At 35.8% G+C, this 21,804-nt stretch overlaps 1 protein-coding gene across 3 annotated transcripts in view; it reads right to left on the reverse strand.

Annotated features, from left to right (window-relative positions):
• ULK4 (unc-51 like kinase 4) overlaps positions 1-21,588 on the reverse strand; it is a 240,899-nt gene extending 219,311 nt beyond the window's left edge. For 2 of the 3 annotated variants that reach the window (XM_086614587.1, XM_086614589.1), the window contains exons 1-13: positions 21,400-21,537; positions 18,695-18,794; positions 15,584-15,723; positions 14,084-14,246; positions 10,380-10,481; positions 9,452-9,535; positions 8,699-8,774; positions 7,985-8,080; positions 6,249-6,373; positions 6,048-6,117; positions 3,493-3,592; positions 2,935-3,039; positions 814-874 (exon numbers count right to left, since the gene is read on the reverse strand). In XM_086614587.1, coding sequence (XP_086470713.1) covers positions 814-874; positions 2,935-3,039; positions 3,493-3,592; positions 6,048-6,117; positions 6,249-6,373; positions 7,985-8,080; positions 8,699-8,774; positions 9,452-9,535; positions 10,380-10,481; positions 14,084-14,246; positions 15,584-15,723; positions 18,695-18,794; positions 21,400-21,537 — 1,360 coding nt within the window. Of the gene's footprint in view, positions 1-813; positions 875-2,934; positions 3,040-3,492; positions 3,593-6,047; positions 6,118-6,248; positions 6,374-7,984; positions 8,081-8,698; positions 8,775-9,451; positions 9,536-10,379; positions 10,482-14,083; positions 14,247-15,583; positions 15,724-18,694; positions 18,795-21,399 lie in introns of all 3 variants that reach the window. The other variant, XM_086614586.1, reaches the window with a different exon arrangement.
• Between the last annotated feature and the right edge of the window lie 216 nt (positions 21,589-21,804).

Raw genomic sequence — 21,804 nt, forward strand, 5'->3', positions numbered from 1 at the left:
AAAGGCACTTTTATATCTAGGAAAAGGTGCTATGTGAATTCTAGAAGGACTACATATCTGGCTGACATCTCTCTTCAAGCACATTAAAGTGTAATAATATTTCCTTAAATTAGAGATTTTTCAGGGGAAGAAATGTTACACTCATGACAATGAGCAGTCTTTTGTTTTCAGAAATAACAGCAGCCTTTCTAAACATTAAAACAACAACAAAAAAAAAAACCACCACACAAACCAACCAAACAAATCCCAAACAACTCTACACGACCTTTTGGGACATGATTCCCATAACATTTCATGATTAACGGTGGGACTGGCAAGGCTGCCTACTATCATGGTTGATCCACACAGCATATTTTAAGATCATGTTTTCATTTGCTTCTCTGCCTTTGTCAAATTTTAATCTATTTGGTTGAATATTGCAGTTAAAGTATCTCAGTCGTTTACACAGAATAACACAGGGAAAAAACATGGTGTTTTTCCCACACTAAAACAGAGTTGACTGTGTTATTTTAAAAGCTTTTGAGCATGGGCTTGTAACTTAAGAAGGCAGAAGCGAAAGGGAGGGCATGTAAGTGTTAGCGCTTGAAAAGTCTACTCAAAATTGGTCTAGCTAAATCATTACACATGAAACTTATGTTTCATGTGTAATGATTACAGATTCAGAAAAGTTATCAAAATTACAGATTCAGAAAAGTTATGAGTTCTCCAATTGTCACAGCTCATCGTCTACAAAAGGAGGCTATACATCTTGTGGTAGCGAGTTACATCCTCATATGCAGAACTTAAGCTTTAACAACTTGAGCAGATCAATACCTGAATATGTTGGTATATGTAAAGTTTTCAAGTCACATTTAACTGGCACTTGCTTCATTATCTGGAAAATAAACAAACACATTACAACTAGTTTCAACACATTTCTGGAAATCTCTAAGTAGCTGAACAGGAGAACACAAAGATGCAAAAATTGTACAAGATGGGTGTACAAACCACTGCTTATTACTGATGCACTTTCCATTGTTTTCTGGTATGTATTTCTTCCAAGCAGATATTTGGGATTTAAGTCTATGTTTTTAATATAATGAAATTGTTAGTATTTCCAGTTAAGTAATTTTTTTTTTTAATGGGAATACAAAACGATGGGATTTTCTCAGTTCACATTTCTATCTTGCTTGTATGAGACAAAATACTTGCATTTGGGTTTCAAAATCTACAGAAAGGAACTATGCAGCTCAGAGCTTATTAAATGTTCTAGCAATTCATTGCCATACAGTAAATACATATATATACACACTAGATCATGCTAGAATTTAAAAAGTCGTATTATCACCAACTAATCATTCGTAAGGTATGGGTTTTTTTCCCCACAACACATCATATTCTGATACATCATCAAATTGGATGACTGCTCAGTGACCAAGCATTTGAGTGTGATTTTCAGTAACTAAAGCATACAAAAAAAGATTACTATATACTGGAATTTAGCTTTTGACAGATGAAGCCTAGGTGTAACTAGAGAGTTATCTTCTAAAAAAGGTCTTCAATTCCACAGATCTGCATAACACAGGAAAATTTTACAATATAAGCTGACATTTCAGCTTTTAAAACTCTGCCAGCATCTAGTAAATCCCCTTCCACGAGATTGGATTGCAAGCTCTTCAGCTTTACCAGGTGTCAGTATCATCCTTTAGTCTGAAGATTGCTAAATATGCAATGACTCTGATTACATGTCCCTGGAATTTAGTAAGCTATTTTGCATTAATTCTGAGTCTGGCACTTCATGGTAAGGAGATTAGTCTCTATATGCACATTAGTATGCACACTTACCCCTAATCTCATCCCCTATGCTTGCAGTAAGAAGAGAGGCAGTGAAGGGCTAAGGGTTCAAGTCAGAGTCCTGAGATAGAACCAAGAATTTACAGAGGTGGCATTCAAATGCATCATTACCTTTGAAATTCTCCACTGGCAACAATGTCCCCCACCCCAAACACACTGAAACAGTATTGTTAGGTAGTTACTTCATCTAGCTGTAGAAGATTTTTAATTTTTGAAAGTGTTAGGAATTCCATTCAAACAAACAAAAAGATGGTTAAAATAAAACAATACAGCAACTAAAGGCTGTAAGGCTTTCCTAATGAGCTAGATTATCGCTTCCAATGAAAAACGTTGCATATCCTGCATTTGTCACCTTCTGAGTAAAGCTGCTAAAACGACTTTGTTTTTTGCACTGAAATAAAAGGAAGACTCAAGGTGCTCTTGCCTGTCATTCATTCTAACAATATTACACATGTGCCCATAGAAGCACATTACACTGTCATTGCAGTGCAGAACTCTGATTCTTTTTTGGTCCTCCCTTTGCTGTCAAGTGTCAATCTCTGCTCAAGAGATTCATCACAGACTGTTATGACATTAGAATCCATAGGATAGAAATTGGACGGACATTTCTTGTAACTTCAGGTCTTCTTTTCCAGAGAAAATATGTTCACATTTATGAAAAACTTTATCATGTCTAAAGTTTAGTTGTTCTGTAAAGGTGTAACTCCTAATCTAGAAGGCTTCACACATGGCCTTGTTTTGAGTATACCAAAAAGCACACTCAGTGTTGTTTTCATTAAAGCAATAGATATCAAAGCACTTTATCAGAAAACAAATCTACAAAAGCACTGAACACAGCATTTAGTAGTCTGTATTTCTTGTAAGACATTATTTAATATTAGTATTCAATCCCAAAATAACTCAGTTCTCCAAATTAGCAACACAATAGGATTATAAGAGACTGCCAAAAAGTTGCAGGAGAGTTTGCCAGATGACTGGGTGGAACTGCTTTAAAATGAGAACTATAAAACACAGGAAAAGAGTTTCACCCTGATTAAAGATTTATCTGCAAAAATAGCCTCACCCACAAGTTCCTGAATCTTATATTTTATTTTGCTATACCTTTGGATTGTCAATGATTGGTGTTACGATAAGATCACATTCAGTGTAAATTAACTCCTTCAGTGTTGACTCCATATCCTGCTGACTTGAGCGTATATTTTTAGCCTAGAACAAGAACAAAGTTTTTAAAAAACCTGTTTTGCATAAAAAAGAAAATTTATGTTTCATCTCAACATTATACCACACAGTTTGGCTATACACATATTCTAAATTACTTTTTATTTTCATAGTAGCAGATAGGGACAACTAAAAATTATGGTAAAGAAACATGTTGGAAGAACAGGCACTTTCAACCTCAGTTTGGAAAAGTAGACTGAGAAGAAAGACGACAGCATTATCCCTTTTGTACACTGGAAAAAAAAAAAAAGAGACTAAGCATCTTAACTCTTACATCTGAAGTTCCGCAAATAATTTTTTTTTTAAATTACTTGCACACTGTAGTGCTTTCCTGTTACAGTTATGGAAGGATGGAGAAGAAAGTTGACTTTGTCACAGACTCCAGATTAAAATTCTAACTATAAAGATAACACCATCCTTCAATATTATTTTTCTACTCACCTTTTTCAAGCATGAATCTCTTTGTGGAGAATTTTGGATTGGGGCAGTAGTAGCATCACTTACTTCTACAGCAGTGCTAGTTCTAGGAGTGGGACGAGAACTTGAAACAAGAAAGAAAAAAGAAAAAAAAAGAAAACAAGCAACAAAAGTATAGATTAACTTTCACCACAAACTATTTTGTTGGTGTTATTCTTTTGAAACTTCCATGCTGTACAGTAAACTTTCAAAGTTGACAAACACAAATGATGCTATGCCTGCTCCATCAACTAAATATGAACTTCCTGTCTCTAAATATGTCCCAACAAGGTTAGGATTTGTTTGTCAGTTAGAAATGCAAAGGACTGGGTGGTTTCATTGTTTGTTGTTTGGGTTTTTTTTCTTAAATGAATGTAATTTGATTATTTTCTCACCCATAGTCAGTTCTCCAAACCAGATGCTAAAATACAATTATCTTGATTCCTAATAACAAATGACATACAAAGAGAATTAACTTGACAAAAAAATGTAATTTATTTCATGTTATTCTCTTCTGACTGTCAACTCTTGGCTAGGTAATGGGAATTAAAAATGGCCTGATTCTCATGTATGAATGTGAACTAGGTTTAATTTCTAGTTTTAATTTTTAAAAAATCTTGTTTGCTAATTACAAAATGAAGAGAGACCAGAACACTTCAAATTTGCAATTTTCATAAAGCTGCTAGTGAACTTATTTTTTGTAGTATACAGTAATTTAAATCAAAATGTTTAAAATCAACTTTAGAATTAAATTAGTTTCCTGGCCTGCCAATTTTAATAACAACTTCAAATGAATGTGTTTTCTTGATTAGCAGAAAGTAATACACACATTTAGCTGCAAATCAGTTCTGTTTATTAGAAAAAGCTACTAAATTAAAAAAACAAACATCAAACAAAATTAAAGATACTCAAGAAAATCAACAATCAAATGACTAATATAGTTGTTCTCATTCTTATATTGTCAAAGAAGCATCTTTTATCTATCTTCAACAGAAACAAACTTAAAAGATAAAATGAAGGGGTGCCAAAATATTCCCTACTAGCTAGATTAAACTACCTAAATTGTCCTAATTCCTATGGTAAAAAAATATATCAGGATCTGCTTGGAAGTTTAAGCAGTCTTATTTCCTAAACAAGAAAAAAAAAGTGTGATTTCTAGCTAGGAGGCTAAACAAATTATTCTAGGTTTTCACATGCTTCAAAATATGTAGTTTTGTTAAATATATTTTTTTCCAAACCTGATTGGCTTTCGTATGTGTTTGAGAGACAGAGAAATCTTTGCTACTTTTCCAGTTCTCAGCTGGTTTCTCAGTTTAAAACAAGACAAGTGATCATTGAATTGATCTAGTTGAAATTAATAAGATCTATTCTCTTTGCACATGTAGAAGAAGTTACTGCTGTCAAAAGCCGACTAACCACTTCAGCAGCTAGGTAAACTCTGGTGTCAACTGCCAGGTTGACAGCTTCCTTCCACTTTAATGTTTTAAAACTTCAGCAGGTAACACATGTTGCTTTGAGAAATTAAATCACTCAAGCAAAAAGAATTTCAGAAAACAATAAATTAAAAAAATCCATCTGTATTATATTTCAAATTTTGTATTAAAACAAATGTACTCATCGTAAATAAAATATGTTGTTCTTAAAAATACTTTTTTTTCCTACTCTCATTCCTGATAAAATTTGGATTACATGTTGTTATACGAAGTGTTTGTAATGCCATTGCAGCCTTTCTTCTCAGCAGATTCCTAAAGTAAACAGCAAATACCATTTTAAATTACTAATAGCATGGATTTAGTTGTGATGGTAGAAGTTGTAAATGAGAAGAGAAGTAATACTTTGTTAAAACTAACTGAAATAACTGGAAAAGTAGACACACTATCATGCACAATAGCCCTATTTCAGGTTACGTAAGAAGCTTGAAAGAGGGTTTAATTTTAAACCGGAATTTTTCTGCTTAATGAGGACAAGAACAAAATCTATTTTACTAGATAATCTCCTTGACTCAAAAGCTAGTACAAAGTTTCAGAATCAGGCTTCAACTAAAACAAATCACTGTTAAACCAATCACTACTTTTTATTTAATACCTATGTAATACTTAGTAGATTGCTACCAATAGCTTGTGATGAAAAGCTGCAGGCAGAATTTATTAGTGGATAACAAGCTGAATGCTTATTCATGTGTATTTAAAGTGGGCACATTCAAAGCATATTCTCATATATATGAAGTAAGAAGGAAAGAAAGTTCTAAATAAATTCTTCTGTTTAGACAGATAGCTACGAAATCAAAAGCCTACTTCCAAAACCAGTGTAATAAAGCCATAAAAGCATTGCTTTAACTGCACACACTGCGTCAGCAGCTCTTCAAAGACGTCTTTAATATTAATCAAACTGGTGGTAGAAAATTCAAAAGGAGACACACTAACCAGACGTTACAAACAGAACAATAAAATGTCTGAAGAGACAGGGGGAAAAAACAAACAACAAAACCAAAAACCTGAAGGGTTTCAAGGCTTTTCTAATCATTCTTTACGTTTTCATACCTGAGAAGAAATATCGATTCATTTGATTGACCATCAACTGCACTTTTTGGGCGCAATTCAGTCTGAGTTTCTACTGAAAAAGAGAATATGAACTTGCATTCAGAAGTTAAAAATAAATAAAACATAGCGAGTAAGATAGGCAAGATCGAAAAAATTCGCAGGACACAAAACAATTCAAAATCATGTAATGAATAATATTACCTATTTTGAAAGAATTGCTTCGTAGCTCATTATTTGCTCTTGAGGATGACAGGTTATCTAGATTTTTATGAGTATCCACTGGCTCTTTGGCACTCCAATACACAGATGACTCTGTGTCTTCACTGCTGTTTAATAAAAGATATTAATTACATAGATTTTAAAAAATGGCATCATATTCATTATTTGTTGCAATTATTAGTATATGATTTAGCTGTCATTCTCCAGATCAGCATACTATTATAATATGTGCTACATATACTTTTTATATTAGTAATGGCAATGATGAAAAATAAGTTTATAGCAAATGAGTTGGACAATATTAAAAATTCTCTAGCTCCCTCAGTAGAATTTGCATGAAAGAAACTACAAAAGCTAAATTATTTCTCCATAATACCAGATCTATAAAGAAATATTAAAAGCTTTAGAGACCTTTCAGTCTTCACAGGAAAAAGTCACAACAAACATATTTCTAATACTGAAGTCTGTAGCCTAGATTTAGATGAATAACAAAGTATCTTTTTTTTTTTGCTTAATGATTTACACGTCACACTTAATTGCAAGTTTATTGATTTTGGTTGTTTGGGTTTTTTTAATATACCTCTATTATTCACATGGAACTTTGTCATATAACTCTCCTGAAGGGTCTTCAGGATATCAAATATTAATCAAACTGTGAAAAAAATAAATACATAGGCCTCACAGTTGGAAAAGAAAAAGTACTGAGCTGCTTCTGCATATCCAGCCCATCTCCTGCGTTTGCTGTATTTGTCAATCAGTGCGTACCTCAGCAGATATTTCAGAGGCATTAGAAAACCCTCAAAAGTAAAAACAAATAGCCCAATATTTCATAGGAGATTAAGATTCTTCTGATTCTCTAAGAATTCGTCAAAGATGAGCACTGTGATGGAGGTTGAAATAAGTCTTGCTAAAACTTCGCAAAAATTCTCACTTTGTGGTATAAAGTTTACATATTGATTTCTTATCTGTCTTGGTGGTGAAAGCAGTATTAAAATTAAAAGACAAAGAGCTGTTTCTCAAAATAGAACAAGCATTAATAACAAAAATACTGCAGCACTGGTATAAGAAATAGGTATTAAACAAGAGAGAATTTTAAAGTAGAACACAAAAGAATTCAGAATTCTAAAGGAAAACTATTTTAACATAGTATCCTAGATAGGAATCTAAAGTATCTTCCCAATATTTAGAACAAAAGGACATAAAAATCAACTCTAAATATCCTAATTCAAAATTAAAAACCAAAACCAGCACGATAACTGAATATTTGAAGAAGTCTAATTTTTTATACATATAACCTATCATTCACAAAAGGTTTGGGTTTTTCTGCATATCTAGCAGTGTAGAGTATTACAAATTAAAAAAAAAACCACAACACACTAGATTAATGCTTTATGTCATGAGCAAAGAATATGGGTCAGCTGCATTTGCAAGGATATAAGGCTGAACCACAAATCTAAGATGCTGTACTGACAGGCTTTGTGATGCTCTAAGCCTAATGCATAAAAACAAACAAAGAAATTCTTACTAGAGATAAAATTAACCCATGTTTATAAGATTCTACAAAAGCTTGTAGATTCACCAGTTAGTTAACAACATGAAAATCCTAAGCAAAATTCAAAACAAAAGCGCGAAAATTTACAGAAAACCATTACAAAAATACGTAAATATTTGCTCACTTAGATTTACTACACAAGAAGTCTTCCTTGAATGTTCGGTACCTTGAGCTTGTGCCCTGGCTGTCTGCAGAATCACCACCGCAATGGCTAAGGGATCCTTTCCAGAATGGATGCTGCAATACGTCTGTCCAGTTCAGCCTTTTGAAAAGCAACAAACAAACCAAAAAAGCAGTTGCAAAGTACAGCCCCACAGAGAGATACCAGACTTGGTTTTGAACCCAGTGACACTACAGAGCAATTAATCCTTTTGTTTGTGTTTATTTGGTCAACAAATAGGTTTTCTTACAGAATAAACTTTTTGCCTCAAATCAGAACGGATAATTCACACAACAAAGAGGCACAAAACTAAGAAAGAAGGAAACTGCATAGCCAATTCCAACATTTAAATCATCTAAGCTACCCTATAAATTGTTATCTTATGTTATTTAAAAATGTAACTATATTAGCTTAAAATCAAAGCCACATAAAACAGATTACTCTGGAAAAGCAAAGACATCCAATTTTAAAACTGCCCATCATTTCTGTTATAAAGTTGTCTATTTAGCACCAGCTACAAAAATACAAAGATACACTTAATCAAAACATTAATTCTGTATATTTTCATGTAAGAAAAAGTACAATTTGTTCTTTTATGAGGGATTAAATGATTTTGCATTCTTTGTACTCTATAAATTTACCATACACATAGTATCATTGCAATTATTTTTTCCAGAGGTGAAAAAAGACAACGTAAACAACTGTCATGGATTAGACTACCTTTTCTGAGGATCCTTTTGGAGCAAGCCATTAAGCAAACTAATGAACTCAGCAGAAGGTTTGTGAAAAGCAGAACCTGTAAACAGAAGCACTTGAGAAGAAAAGCATTGGGCAGCAAAAATAACCATCATACAATGCAGATCAAACCATTATTTACAGATCATGTTAAAAAAGTTAGCAAGAAATAAAGTGGAGTTGAAATCTGCTTAAATTAAAATTAAATTTCCCCAACCATGATAACGTTAAGAGGACCATTGTTGCACCCTATAATACAAGACGTTTCCAAAATTCTTATTTAACTGAGAAAGTCTCTACTTCTGAGAGCTCACAACTAGGAAATGCACTTTGTTCACTTTGAAAACAGAATCTCTCAGAATTGAAACAACTAACAACAGTTTTAATTCTACAGGTTGCCATTTTCATTACATTACTAGGGACTGAAAAGAGCCACTAATATTTAAGTGTCTTAATGAATAGCACTAATGCTCAGAATGACTGAAATCAAAGATTTTATCCCAGAAGATAGATTTACTTTTATTCTTAACACTAAATGATACACCTGCCTGTCAAAAGATAAATAAGCATTCATTATTAACAGGGGAAAAGTTCTTATCACAAGAAGGCAATGCTAACATTCACTTTGGACAGCAAACTGATTCCTACAATCAACCTCAAAAGAAATACTGCAAAATAAAACTTTAATTTTGTAAGTATTACTCTGATTTGATTCCTTAAACAATAACAGAATGTTACCCTCTGATCTAGGTGGCAATGGATCTTCATATAAAATCTTTTCAATTGATTCGGAAAAGCTGTCTGAAAAGAATGGTGGTCTTCCTACAAACAAACAGAGTGTATATCACAGATTAGGTAAACTTCAAAACGGCTGTCAGGTGCAATGATATTTGATAAGCTCATTTCCTAAGGAAACATCCGAAGAAATAAGCACCCTCAGCCTGAATTCTATTTATCAAGTTCTCTTGTCAATTGAAATACAAAACCTTGGATTAAACTCTTCTACCATGAACAGCAAAAGAGAGTAAGGATAGAACAGAAACCAAAAATGGTTTGATGAAGGTCACCATGACAGCCCTGTACGATCAGCAATGAGACTACAGGAGAAGGTCTAGGCAGAAGTCCCAATATCTATGTAACTATGTTGATCCAACAGATCAGTGTATTAGGACTTCAGAAGGTTGCACTGTAATTCTCTTTTGTGATGAAATTTTCCTTCCAGCTGCAGCCATGCTAACAGATACCTTATCTGCAGGAAAGGTAATGACTCTACTTTCATACTAGTGAAATAGTTTGGCCTTTGGAAATGGAAACTAATGCACTCAGGTTTAATACCGAGGCAATTAAAAACATTACACTACCAGAATTTGAGGATGTTATAACTTTAAATCACAGTATATAAGGAATAGAGGTTGCTTAGTATTAAAATACTTAGATGACAGACAAAAGGACAACCTGATAGTATTACTTCACTTGATTATTTGATAAAACTCCCTTTTCTTTTTTTTTTTTAAGTACAATTAGTATATTCTTCAAGAAATTTTTAAAACCTACCAAAAGTTTTTCTATGTCTTATCTTCACTAGAAAGTTAACAAGAATTTTCTCTGAGACCACGACCCATGTCTCCATTATCACAGATATTAAATAGATACACAAACTTACAACCTGAGAACATTTCATAAAGTAAACATCCCAAGGACCACAGATCACTGGCTTTGGAGAAGTCTTCTCCCTTTATTGCTTCTGGAGCTGTGTATAATGGAGAGCCTACAAAATACAGTATGTATAATGCACTTTGATTATTCATTCAGCATGTATTCTGTTCAACACTTCAAAGTTTGTCTCCACACTTCAGTGAGTTAGGGATTATCTTCACTTAGTATGAGAAAACTGAGACACTAAATGTAAATAGTTTCAAAGGAACTTCTCTCCTACACTTTTACTGAATTACGTAGGATTATAGATGCTATTTTGTTGTTTATTTCACTTCTATTAAGCAGGCTGGCTTGTGCTACACTTTTCTAACACAGTGATTAATGCAAAGCGTGTTTTGATATACCTTGACAGCTTCCACAGCAAAGTAAATTGAGTAGAATGGTAAACCAACGTATTTCTCATGTGAGTAACAGAAATAACTACATCACATCAGCTTTGGGGCTTTGTTTATTTGTTGGCTGTGGTTTTTTTTTTTTAAGGCTACCCCAAGACATAAACCTTCATGATATTAGAAAACTCTTGTTACAAAAACAAGGTAGCTAGCCAGCTGGATCACTAAACTAAACTAGTTACAACTATTTTCACACTAAAACACTATGAAAACATCAAATATCAAATTATAGCAGCTTATTCACAAACTCCCTTCTGTCTTGATATAGAAAAGAAATACACAGTTCCTATTTCCACAGTAGTTCCCACCTAAATAACTAGTTCTCAAAAATCTCTAAAAAAAATACACAAACTCAGCAAAAACATCAATTCCACTGTCCTTTAAAAAGCTTATTTTGGATTCTTTTGTTCTTGGGTTTTATTTTTTAAGTGACAAAAGGTCATTAACTATACACATCAAAACAGCTGTTCTGAAAAGTAACAGGAAAGAGATCAGATTTGTATTTCTTCCTGAATAAAGATCTGGTCTTGGTCTTAGTATTTCCAGCATGGACTTTCAGCAGGAGACTGCGAAGTATTAAGTGCTATTTGTTCCTATAATTGGTCAGTTGCCAAATGGAGCTGCTCTGGAGCCGGCCCGATCTGCAAAGGAGCAGCAGATCTTGGCGAACAGTGGCTTTTTCTGAAAAAGGGAAACGCCAGGGGAGCGAAGAAACTCTCCAGGAGCTGGTAGCTCTCACAGGAGACGCTGACGTGGCCTGGGCATTGCCAGAGCAATGGCAGCCACCCTCGTACCTACAAAAAGCAGCCCAGGGAGCGGTAGCGACCACAGCGTCGTGCATCGGTTTGCACAGAAGGGCGCACAGTGAAGGCACAATCACCCTACCAGCTCAAGAGGTGAGTTTAACTGGTCGTCATCACCCTCTCAGAAGGAGCTTCGCTACTGTATCCACCTGGATAAGCTAAGTCCGCTGCACTGGGCAGAATGGATGTGGCAACCCAGACAGAGCTCTCATGAAAACATGCAGCCGGCCAGATCTTGGGCTGCAGGGAATGCCAGAGCCACTCAATGGCAAGGGATGGCAGTAGTGAGAACAACTGTCTGAGGTGTGACCAGGTGGATGATCTGCTCAGCATGGTGGCGCAGCTGCAAGAGGAAGTAGAAAGGTTAAGAAGCATCAGGGAATCTGAAAAAGAGAGAGACTGGTAGTCTTACACTCTGTCCTTCCTGAGACAGAAACAGGAACAGCCACCAGAAAAGAAAAAACAAGATCAAGGGGATCCTGTATTGTTCCCCCCACCAGGCTGAAGGCAGAAGCTTAAAGGAAAGGAGCGAATGGAGGCATGTCTGTGCTCAGGGCAGCAGGGAAACACCCTCCTTGCCCACCTTGCTTCCCAGGTGCCTCTGTACAACAGGTATGAAGGTCTGTATGTAGAAGGCCTGTTGACAGATGATGTAGATGACAGTCCATCCACAACAGAGGCGTTGCCAGGGGCAGAAAGATCTACCCCTTGTATCACGACCACCTCCACGAGGAAGAAAAGATGGGTTATAGTTGTAGGCGACTCCCTTCTGAGAGAAACAGAGAGTCCAATATGCCGGACAAATCCTCATCTTAGGGAAGTCTGCTGCTTCCCTGGGGCCTCTGTCAAGGACGTCGCTAGGAAACTTCCTAGCCTGGTACAGCCCTCGGACTATTACCCATTATTGCTCTTCCATGTGGGTGGTGATGAAGCCGCAATACGTAGTCCAAGGGTAATCAAAAGAGACTTCAGAGCCTTGGGATGGTTGGTAAGGGAATCTGGAGCACAGGTTATTTTTTTCCTCTCTCGTTGCAGTTACAGGCAGCAACATTGGAAGAGACAGACATGCCCAGTCTATTAATAAACAGCTCCATGGCTGGTGTCACCGCTAAAATTTTGGCATTTTCAATAACGGGATGGCCTACACAGCACCAGGCTTGCCGCCGCCAGATGGGATTCACCCTTCTCAAAGCAGGACACGGATCTTTGCATATCAGCTAGTGGGGCTCATTGACAGGGCTTTAAACTACACTTTAAGAGGGATGGGGATATTATCAGGCTTGATCAAGACAAGCTGAGAGCACCTGAAGAGCATCAGAAAGGAATTCCAGCCAGTTAAGTCAGTTTCATCACGGACCTAACTTAAATGCCCCTATGCGAACGCACAGAGCATAGGAAATAAACAGGAGGAGTTGGAGGTGTGTGCGTGTCTATAGGGCTACATAAGTGAATTCTACTACTCACACTTAGCTGATGATATTTGAAATTAATTAAGGACCAAAGGTATTTTTCACAGGGTTTTTCTTTCCACCATAGTTTTCATCAAACAGTAATTAATAACTAAGCCTCCTCAGCAAATCCAAACCAAGAACTAACATTTTTAATTAATTAGCTACCTTGAAATATTTCAAATCTCACTCTTATAGTCAATTTGGGTGGGTTCTTTTTTTTCGTTTGGGGGTTTGGGTTTTTTTAATTCTTGAAATTTTGCTTCTATTTTTTTCTACACAGAAAAATTAAGATTATTTTACAAAATAGTGAAAACATGCTCAGGATAGATAGACAGTTTGTACATTAAACTGTACTGTAGGGATTTGATGTCAAGATGCAAAAAGAAATTTAAAACAAGCCACCTCCAGTTATGTTATGCTGAAAGTTTGTTATAGAAGCATACTACAGTCTATAATCACCTACATAAGAGCTTCAATCTAAAAATAACCTGGAGTCTATCTACAAAAAGCAGGAAAGGTCAGGAATTGCTAATATGTCATACATTTGGTGTAAGACAGAAGTAGTATATTTTTCCAACTCTTAGTTAAACTGGCTTTGTGAAACTTAGAATTATTACCATTTAAGTAAAATTTCTTTTCTTTCTACTCACTTGCATGTGTTGTTCCTTCTGTAAGTTGTGATCTCTTTGAACAATCTTCCTTAAGAGCAAAATTTTGTTTTGAACTTACTTAAAAAATTCCCCATGTGCAGGGGAATTGTGCTTACAGAAAACATACAGATCATAGTTTCCATTGCAAAGACACAAGCAAACACATTAATCTTTACAAATGATAACACAACAGAATTAATTATTCTGTTTCTCTAGAAATTTAGTCAGCCCCAACAGACTGATGAACAACTACTTTATTTCAAGGTCTTCTCTCCAAACTACTTCAAACAAAGGCTTTTTCCAACTTTCATTCTGTCCCTTTGGTATACGTTACTTTTGACTAGTAAAAATATTATACCTCTAAATCTGTTTTTCAGGTATCTTTGTGGAGTGCTTTCACTGACATCTCTTTCACCTTCTTCAGATCCAACCAAAGCAAAAAACTCTTCCAAGTTTTCACCATCCACTTTAGCCAAGCAAAAATTACTGAATTTCAAAGTGCCAGGCCCTTCCAGCAGAATCTAGAAAAATAAACATAATCCAACATACAAGTATCACATACTAAAATTGATGACTGCTGAAATTTCCAGTACAAAGTATAAAATAATTTTTTAAAAAAAATCCACCACAATCTCAAATCATTTAAGTACATAGAGATAATCACTGTAATCGAAACATCGAAAAGTTTTTCTTTTAAGACAACACTCTCTTTATTCTTATAACCAAAAAATTACAGAATTTCACAATAGAACCCTTAAGAGGTTTAATGTGCACTTTTGTTTCCTCATTACTAAATCTAAATGAAAAACGATGCTACTATAGAAAAGAAAGTTGAAGTAGAATAAAACTGTATAGAAAAATAAAAGTGCAGTTAAAAGAAACATCACTTTGAGGGGAAAAAAGTGGATCTTTCTAATTTTATTTAGCAGAAAATTCCTAAGATTTTGTCCAATGATCATGAGAGTTTTCTCTATGTGGTCACTGCTTATTCTCATAACTAAAAGCTTCAAAATCCTGAAAATGTTGTTTGGAGAAATAGCCCATTCAGTCAGATGGGGGGGAGCGGGGGGGGAAGCAGACTGCCTTTAGCACTCTGTATTTTGTGTTCAAAGCAATACTTTACAGCTACATTCTTCTTTGAAAGAATACAGAGGCATCTCCATTATGCTTTATTCACACATTTTTTTACTGCTTTTGGACCCACAAGTGACAGAAGCATAGTATAGTTGTGCATGATTTTACGGAAAATTCAGAGAAGGGCAACTTGATCATTTACAGATCAAGACAAAAAACAACTGTTGTTAAGCAAGAATTTTTGGTTATAGTCATATTCTGGTTACTATGTAACTTACAAATGAACATGGACTTCCACAAAACTATACATAAATTCCACACACATACACAGATCAGAAACTACTTAAGGATTTTTAAGTAATTTAAATGGCATTTGGAAACAATACAAAAGGTTAGTAACGAAGAAAGTTTAGTTAACTTTACTCCCTCATTAGCAATTTCTATGACTTCACAATATTCTGCAGCGTGACAGAACAGGTATAATAATGAAGTTATATGTCCGAGGACAGAGAACTAAAATCCTTTATTAATTCAAACCTGTACACCAAATCAGAGAGAACCTATCACATTTTACCGAATACACAACAGAGAGAGAAATCAACTAGATCATAAAATATTCAAGCTATAGACTTGTCTCTCACTGCCTTCACATACATTGTAAAGCTTAACTGGACTCCAGTCTGAGGTAAGCCTCTTCCAAACAGTAAAAGAGAAAAAATGAATTAAACATTGATGGCATACAAAGTAACATACAGTGTCCCCTATAAATAATACTCCTCCTTACCTTTCCAGGCGTCAGTTCGCAAAATATAATTCCAAGCTTATGAATATGGTATAAACCAGTAATCAAATCAACACCAAATTCTCTCACTACATCTTCAGGTAGATGTTCGTCTTGAGCGATAACAGATTCTAGAGAACCTCCTGAAATATGTTTACACACAGTCAGCAAACGTATATAAAGAAGATGCCATGCAAATAAGTCCCAAGAACTTTGTATAAATTCTCAAAAGATGTCAAGCCAAAACCATTATCAGTAGATAAAAATATTTCTTGAGATTATCCAATAATTAAAAAGTCCAAAATGTACAGAAAAAATAATCTATTTCCAACACTGTGACAAAAATCTTAATTTTTAATACAATTAAATCGAGTGCATGACTTCAAAATTACTTTAATATTGTTTTATTTTACAAAGGAAACAGAAGGGAAAAAAGAAACGCAGAAAATGTTTCACGTCAACAATGTCATAGTATCCAATGGGTTTATTCAAACTCCTTAACCAGATCCCTGCTGCACGAGTTAGAAGAATAAAAAATACCAAGCACAGGCTATCAACTTCTGTGAACAAGTGCTAAAGCTACGACATGCAATTTTCCACTGAATGCAAAGACAACAGAAATATTAAAACCAGGTTACATTCTCTTGAGGCCAACAACATCCAACAGATAAATTATTTTGTTTGTTCTTCACTCATGGTATTCCTGTACAGTCCTTCTCTTGACTCCTGTGCCCCAGTTCTTTCATTTTCATCCCTTCCTGTCTCTCTTTTCTTTTTTTCAAGAAAAAAAAGAATTAAAAAAAAAAACCAACCACAAAATAAAACAAAAATATCCAGGACTAAACTTTCATTTTCCAGGTTTCGCACACAAATCCCATCTTCCTGGCCCAGCAAGTCCTACTCGTACCTCTTCAGACTTCTCATCCTAACATGAGACTCTTCTCCGTCCTTCCAAAATCAACACACTACTCCATTAAGTTCCAACCAACTTTCCCTCTGCTTCTGATCAGATTACACCTACAAAGCCTTCCAAATAACCCTCATGTACATCCCCTATCACCTGTGTCCTCCCCTCGACTTCACATTCACTCTCTACGCTTTCCCCCACTGATTGTTACACTTTCTCTGTCCTCACAAAAATCTCTCTTCCTCTCCCATCACCTACTCCCTCACATCCCTCTGATTCTCAGGTATGTCTTCAGACTCATCTCATTTGAGCCGTTCCTGTCCTAATGGTTGGACTTCTAATCTTCTTTCCCACAAACTCTTTGCTCAGTCTTTCTCCTCCTTCCCACCCCAGTCTCCTATCCTAAACTCCACATTCCCATCTCTCCTAAAATCCTTTTCCTCAACCTCATTTGGTCCTTTACAACTCCTACACCAAACCTGTTCCCCTAAGACTACAGTTTCTATTTTGTGATTTATCTACGGGTTTCCTTGGTTATCTATTATTTATATCTTAGCCTAATCATGCAGATGAAAAAAAACATTAAAAAAGAGACACACAAATATTAAGTCTCTGAATGAAAACGGGGATTAGGAGAGCTTTTCATAGAAACGGATACTAGACCTTTTATTCCAAATCACATAATAGATTTTCCTGAGCTTTTTTCCCTTTGCTTAGTAATTTCTTTCATAGACTAGCAAGACTAAAAGGCCTGTCATCACAGCATTCTTCAAATTATTCAACACTGTTGAATCTTAAAATTATTCTCTTTCTAAGCCTTTCTTATGCTGTTTAGTAAATCAGTCATTCCTTTAAAACCAAGCCCACATTACACAGCTATAATAAAGAATTTCCTATCATGTTTGATTACTGGTTTTATAATGTATTTTACAGGACTACAAAGAGAATAATTCCATAGTGTGACTAAATATACAAAGAAAAAAAAAAATGAAACCAGCAGCACAGAAGTATGCTGCATCTGATAACAGAAAGTCACTTTGTCATTTTGAGACAAGTGAGAGAGATCTTCCATATTTCAAACCCAGTTTTCAAGGCTCTACAAAATTAGTAAGAAATCCATGTCTTGTTCTATGTATAAGTAAACTAGCTTCAAGGCACTCTCCTTGCAGCAAACTGCAACATTGCAAGGCAAAAACACATTATAATTGTTCAAGCTGTACTGAATAAAAGGCTGCTTGTCTAATAACTAAATATGTGCCCTTAAGTTGGACTAAGAAATAGACGAAAGCCTCTACATAAGCCATGAACTTTGCCTTTACTCATTGAAAGAATGACCTCATTTTTTTTCCAGAACCTGTAGCTTCTCTTCTTCAGTAATTTTTGAAACAGAATTCTGGATAGAAGAAAAGGCTGAGTGTAATATGGACTTGTACTATAAAACAAACTCCAGATACCAAAATCTTAACATGCACCACTTGCACAACTGGCCTTCTTGTCTTTCCGCGTGGAGCAAAGCACACTATCTGGAGTTTAAAGCATGCAGTCATCGCGATGAGAAAAAACTTTCAAAGATTTCTTCAATAGATTGATGAGAACCTATCAAAACTCAGTGAGTCGCTTAATGCAGACCTGAGTCCTAAGAGCTCCCAAATCAACGTCTTAATATAAAAGTCAAAGTGCTTCTGCTGAATATGAAGAAAATTCATATAATTTACTATTAGCTACAGAATTTCCCTTTGATTAAAAAAATTCATTTGAACAACATTAAGTCATTTGTACATTATGACTTGATTTGCTCCTTGGTCTCTTTATTATTGTGTGCTATAAAATTAAAAGAGAATGCCAAAGCTGCCAGTCCTTAGAAAACTCTTCCCAAGTAATTTTTACTTAGCTGCCTTCCAACCACTCACAAGTTCCCCTGATTAGCCCTATCTTTTCAGCTATTAAAAACCAACATTATATCACATCAATCAGCGTTTAACATACATGTACAGTGAAGTAGAGGAGAGATATAACTTCAATCGATTTCTAAAAGTGTTTCCAAAAGCAAAAACATTTTTACATATAAATAGGATTCTCAAGTTCATAATCAGATAATTATTCAGCTTTTTCAAAGATCTAAGTATTTGTTGTGGAGAAACTGTCATAAGGAATATCTTACAAATACTCACTCTATAATAAATTTTTATCTTTTGAGCTTATCTTACCTGTGCATAATTCCACCACAAGCCAGAGATGGTTGCTTGTTTCATACCATTCATGAAACGTCACTATATTCTTGTGTCTGATTTCATGAGTCAGACGAACCTACAACAAAGTTTTTCACATACTTAACTGGGGGGAAAAGGAAGCAACATGTAAGCATTTATGGCAGGGGGAAGAGACAACACAACTTTACTCTAGAACACCTGTTTGTCCTCTTACCTTTTCCAGTGCACTACAATTATTCTCCAATTCAAATATTTAAGTTTTACATGTATTCTGAGGAAATATAACTTTCTTTACAGACCTTGCCCAACTCATCTATTTTAAAAATATAGGGGGGGAGGGAAGTTCCTAAACCCAAAACCATAAGCACTATTTAACTTTCCTGTATCCTAAAAAAATAACAAACTGGAAATCAGAATTTGCAGTCAAACTTGCATTCCTACTTTCTTTTTCAATGAGAACACAAATGTGAGATAATACGTTGAATACAGTAAGAAGAAGTAAAGATAAATTTTTCCTTCATTCTTAATCTTATCAGGCAAAAGCAATAATTCAAGGGTTCCTGGAAATCTGTATTTCTATCACATCTACATGGTCTAATCTCTATAGAAGCATCTCTATCTTGTCAGAGTGATATGTCAGGTACCCTCAAGGGCTTTCTAAGACAAATATGCTTCTAAGATGTTTAATCACCCAATAAATTATCATTGAAACAATGAGAGGGAATATCAAATTGTACTGGGTTTGCATGGCAAGGTTTTGGTAGCAAGGGAGCTACAGTGTCAGCTTCTGTGAGAAGTTTCTAGAAGCTTCTCTCATGTCTGACAGAGCCAATGCCAGCCAGCTCCAAGATGGACCTGTCACTGGCCAAGGCTGAGCCAATCAGTGATGGTGGTAGAGCCTCTGTGATAATACATTTAAGAAGGAGGTGGGGGAAAACTGCTGGAGAACAGCCTCCAGAGGAGAGGAGTGAGAATATGAGACATAAACAACTCTGCAAACACCAAGGTCAGTGAAGGATCAGAAGGGAGTAGGTACTCCAGGCACCGGAGCAGAGATTCCCCTACAGCCCATGGACGTCCATGCTGGAGCAGCTGGATGTACCCAAAGGAGGCTGTGATCCCATGGAGAGCCTGCACTGGAGCAGGCACCATGCTAGAGCAGGTTTGCTGGCAGGACTTGTGACCCCATGGAGGATCCATGCTGGAGCAGTCTGTTCCTGAAGGATTGCTCTCTGTACAAAGGACCCATGCTGAATCAGTTCTTTAAAAACTGCAGCCTACGGGAAGGACTCGTGTTGGAAGAGTTCATGGTGGACTATCTCCTGTGGGAGGGACCCCATGCTGGAGCAGGGGAAGAGTGTGAGGAGTCCTCCCTCTGAGGAGGAAGGAGCAGCAGAAACAACATGTGATGAACTGGCTGCAACCCCAATTCCCCCTCCCTCTGCGCTGCTTGCGGGGAAGAGGTAGAAGAATCGGGGGTGAAGCTGAGCCTGAGAAGAAGGGAGAGGTGGAGGGAAGGCATTTTAAGACTTAGTTTTATTTCTCATTATCCTTCTCTGATTTGATTGGTAGTAAGTTAAACTAATTTCCCCAAGTTGAGTCTGTTTTGCCCATGACAGTAATTGGTGAGTGATCTCCCTGCCTTTCTTTCAATGCACCAACATTTTGTTATATTTTCCCTTCCTTCTTCAGCTGAGGAGAAGGAGTGATAGAGCAGCTTGGTGCGCACTTGGCATCCAGTCCAGGTTAACCCACCACAGAAACAAAATTTATCTACTGGAAAAATAATATATTTGAAATGTCTAACTATATCAAGCTGAGAGAGTTGGGGCTGTTCAGCCTGGAGAAGAGAAGGCTCCAGGGTGATCTTATTGCAGCCCTCCAGTACTTAAAGGGGGCCTACAGGAAAGCTGGAGAGGGACTTTTTACAAGGGCGTGTAGTGATAGGACAAGGGGCAATGGATTTAAACTGAAAGGGGGCAGATGTAGATTAGATATAAGGAAGAAATTTTTCACTCAGAGGGTTGTGAGGCACTGGAACAGGTTGCCTAGAGAAGTTGTGGATGCCCCATCCCTGGAAGTGTTCAAGGCCAGGTTGGATGAGGTTTTGAGCAACCTGGTGTAGTGGAGGGTTTCCCTGCCCATGGCAAGGAGGTTGGAACCAGATGATCTTTGAGGTCCCTTCCAACCCTAACCATTCTATGATTCTATGATCAGTTACAGTTTCTTTTCCATAAAGTATTATATGTCTAAAGCTTTGCCAAGCTTTTACCAACCAGAACTGATTTACCTGAAATGCTATTCCTTCATCAAAAATAATTTTTTCTTGGTAAGTAAGAAACTGATTATTTACTGGAAGGTATTTCTACAACTGGACTTGCACAACTGATAACAAAATAAAGCAAACTACTACATGCAAGTAACAGTTTTTACAAGTTCTAACATATCATAGAAACAGTAAGCCTGTAAATATGGGTTTATGCATGTGATTTAGCAACTATAAAATCAGATGAAGAAATAAATACATTAAAATAAGACTCTATGTAAAGTATAAGACTATAAAATCTTAAGAAGCTGATCTAAATGTTGACAAACTCCATGTAAAGAAGCACATGGTATTTTTCTTTCATATTGCCTGTGCTACGAGGATTTTGTAAACTGTGTCTTTCCCTAGATTTAGCAGGAAAAAAAAAATTACTTACCCAGTTTGTTATTTCAGCTCTTTTGCATTTATCAGTGCAAAGAACAGCAACAAAATTAATTGTCCCTTTTCGTCTTCCTTTATAAACAACTGTCTTATCTCCTCTTCCAATTTCCTCATATAGAATGAAGTTCTCCATACTTAAGGATGCTTTACAGGCAATGGATTGGAAACATGGTATTAGTCTCATAAATAATCAAACCTTTAAAGAAAGCGGGAGGGGGGGAAGCATTCAAATTTAATAGTCATTGATGCATAAGATTTACCTTCCTAGTCTAAAAATGGGGATTATATACTTCAAAATTTTGAAGAGAAGATAGTATTCTCCCCTTCCAAAGCTCTTAATACATTCAAAAAGTTACAGATGGGCCAGTAGCTACAAATTCTAAATATTTTTTGTATGTGT

This window comes from Tauraco erythrolophus, chromosome 7 (genome assembly GCF_009769465.1).
Source record: "Tauraco erythrolophus isolate bTauEry1 chromosome 7, bTauEry1.pri, whole genome shotgun sequence".
Taxonomy (NCBI): domain Eukaryota; kingdom Metazoa; phylum Chordata; class Aves; order Musophagiformes; family Musophagidae; genus Tauraco; species Tauraco erythrolophus.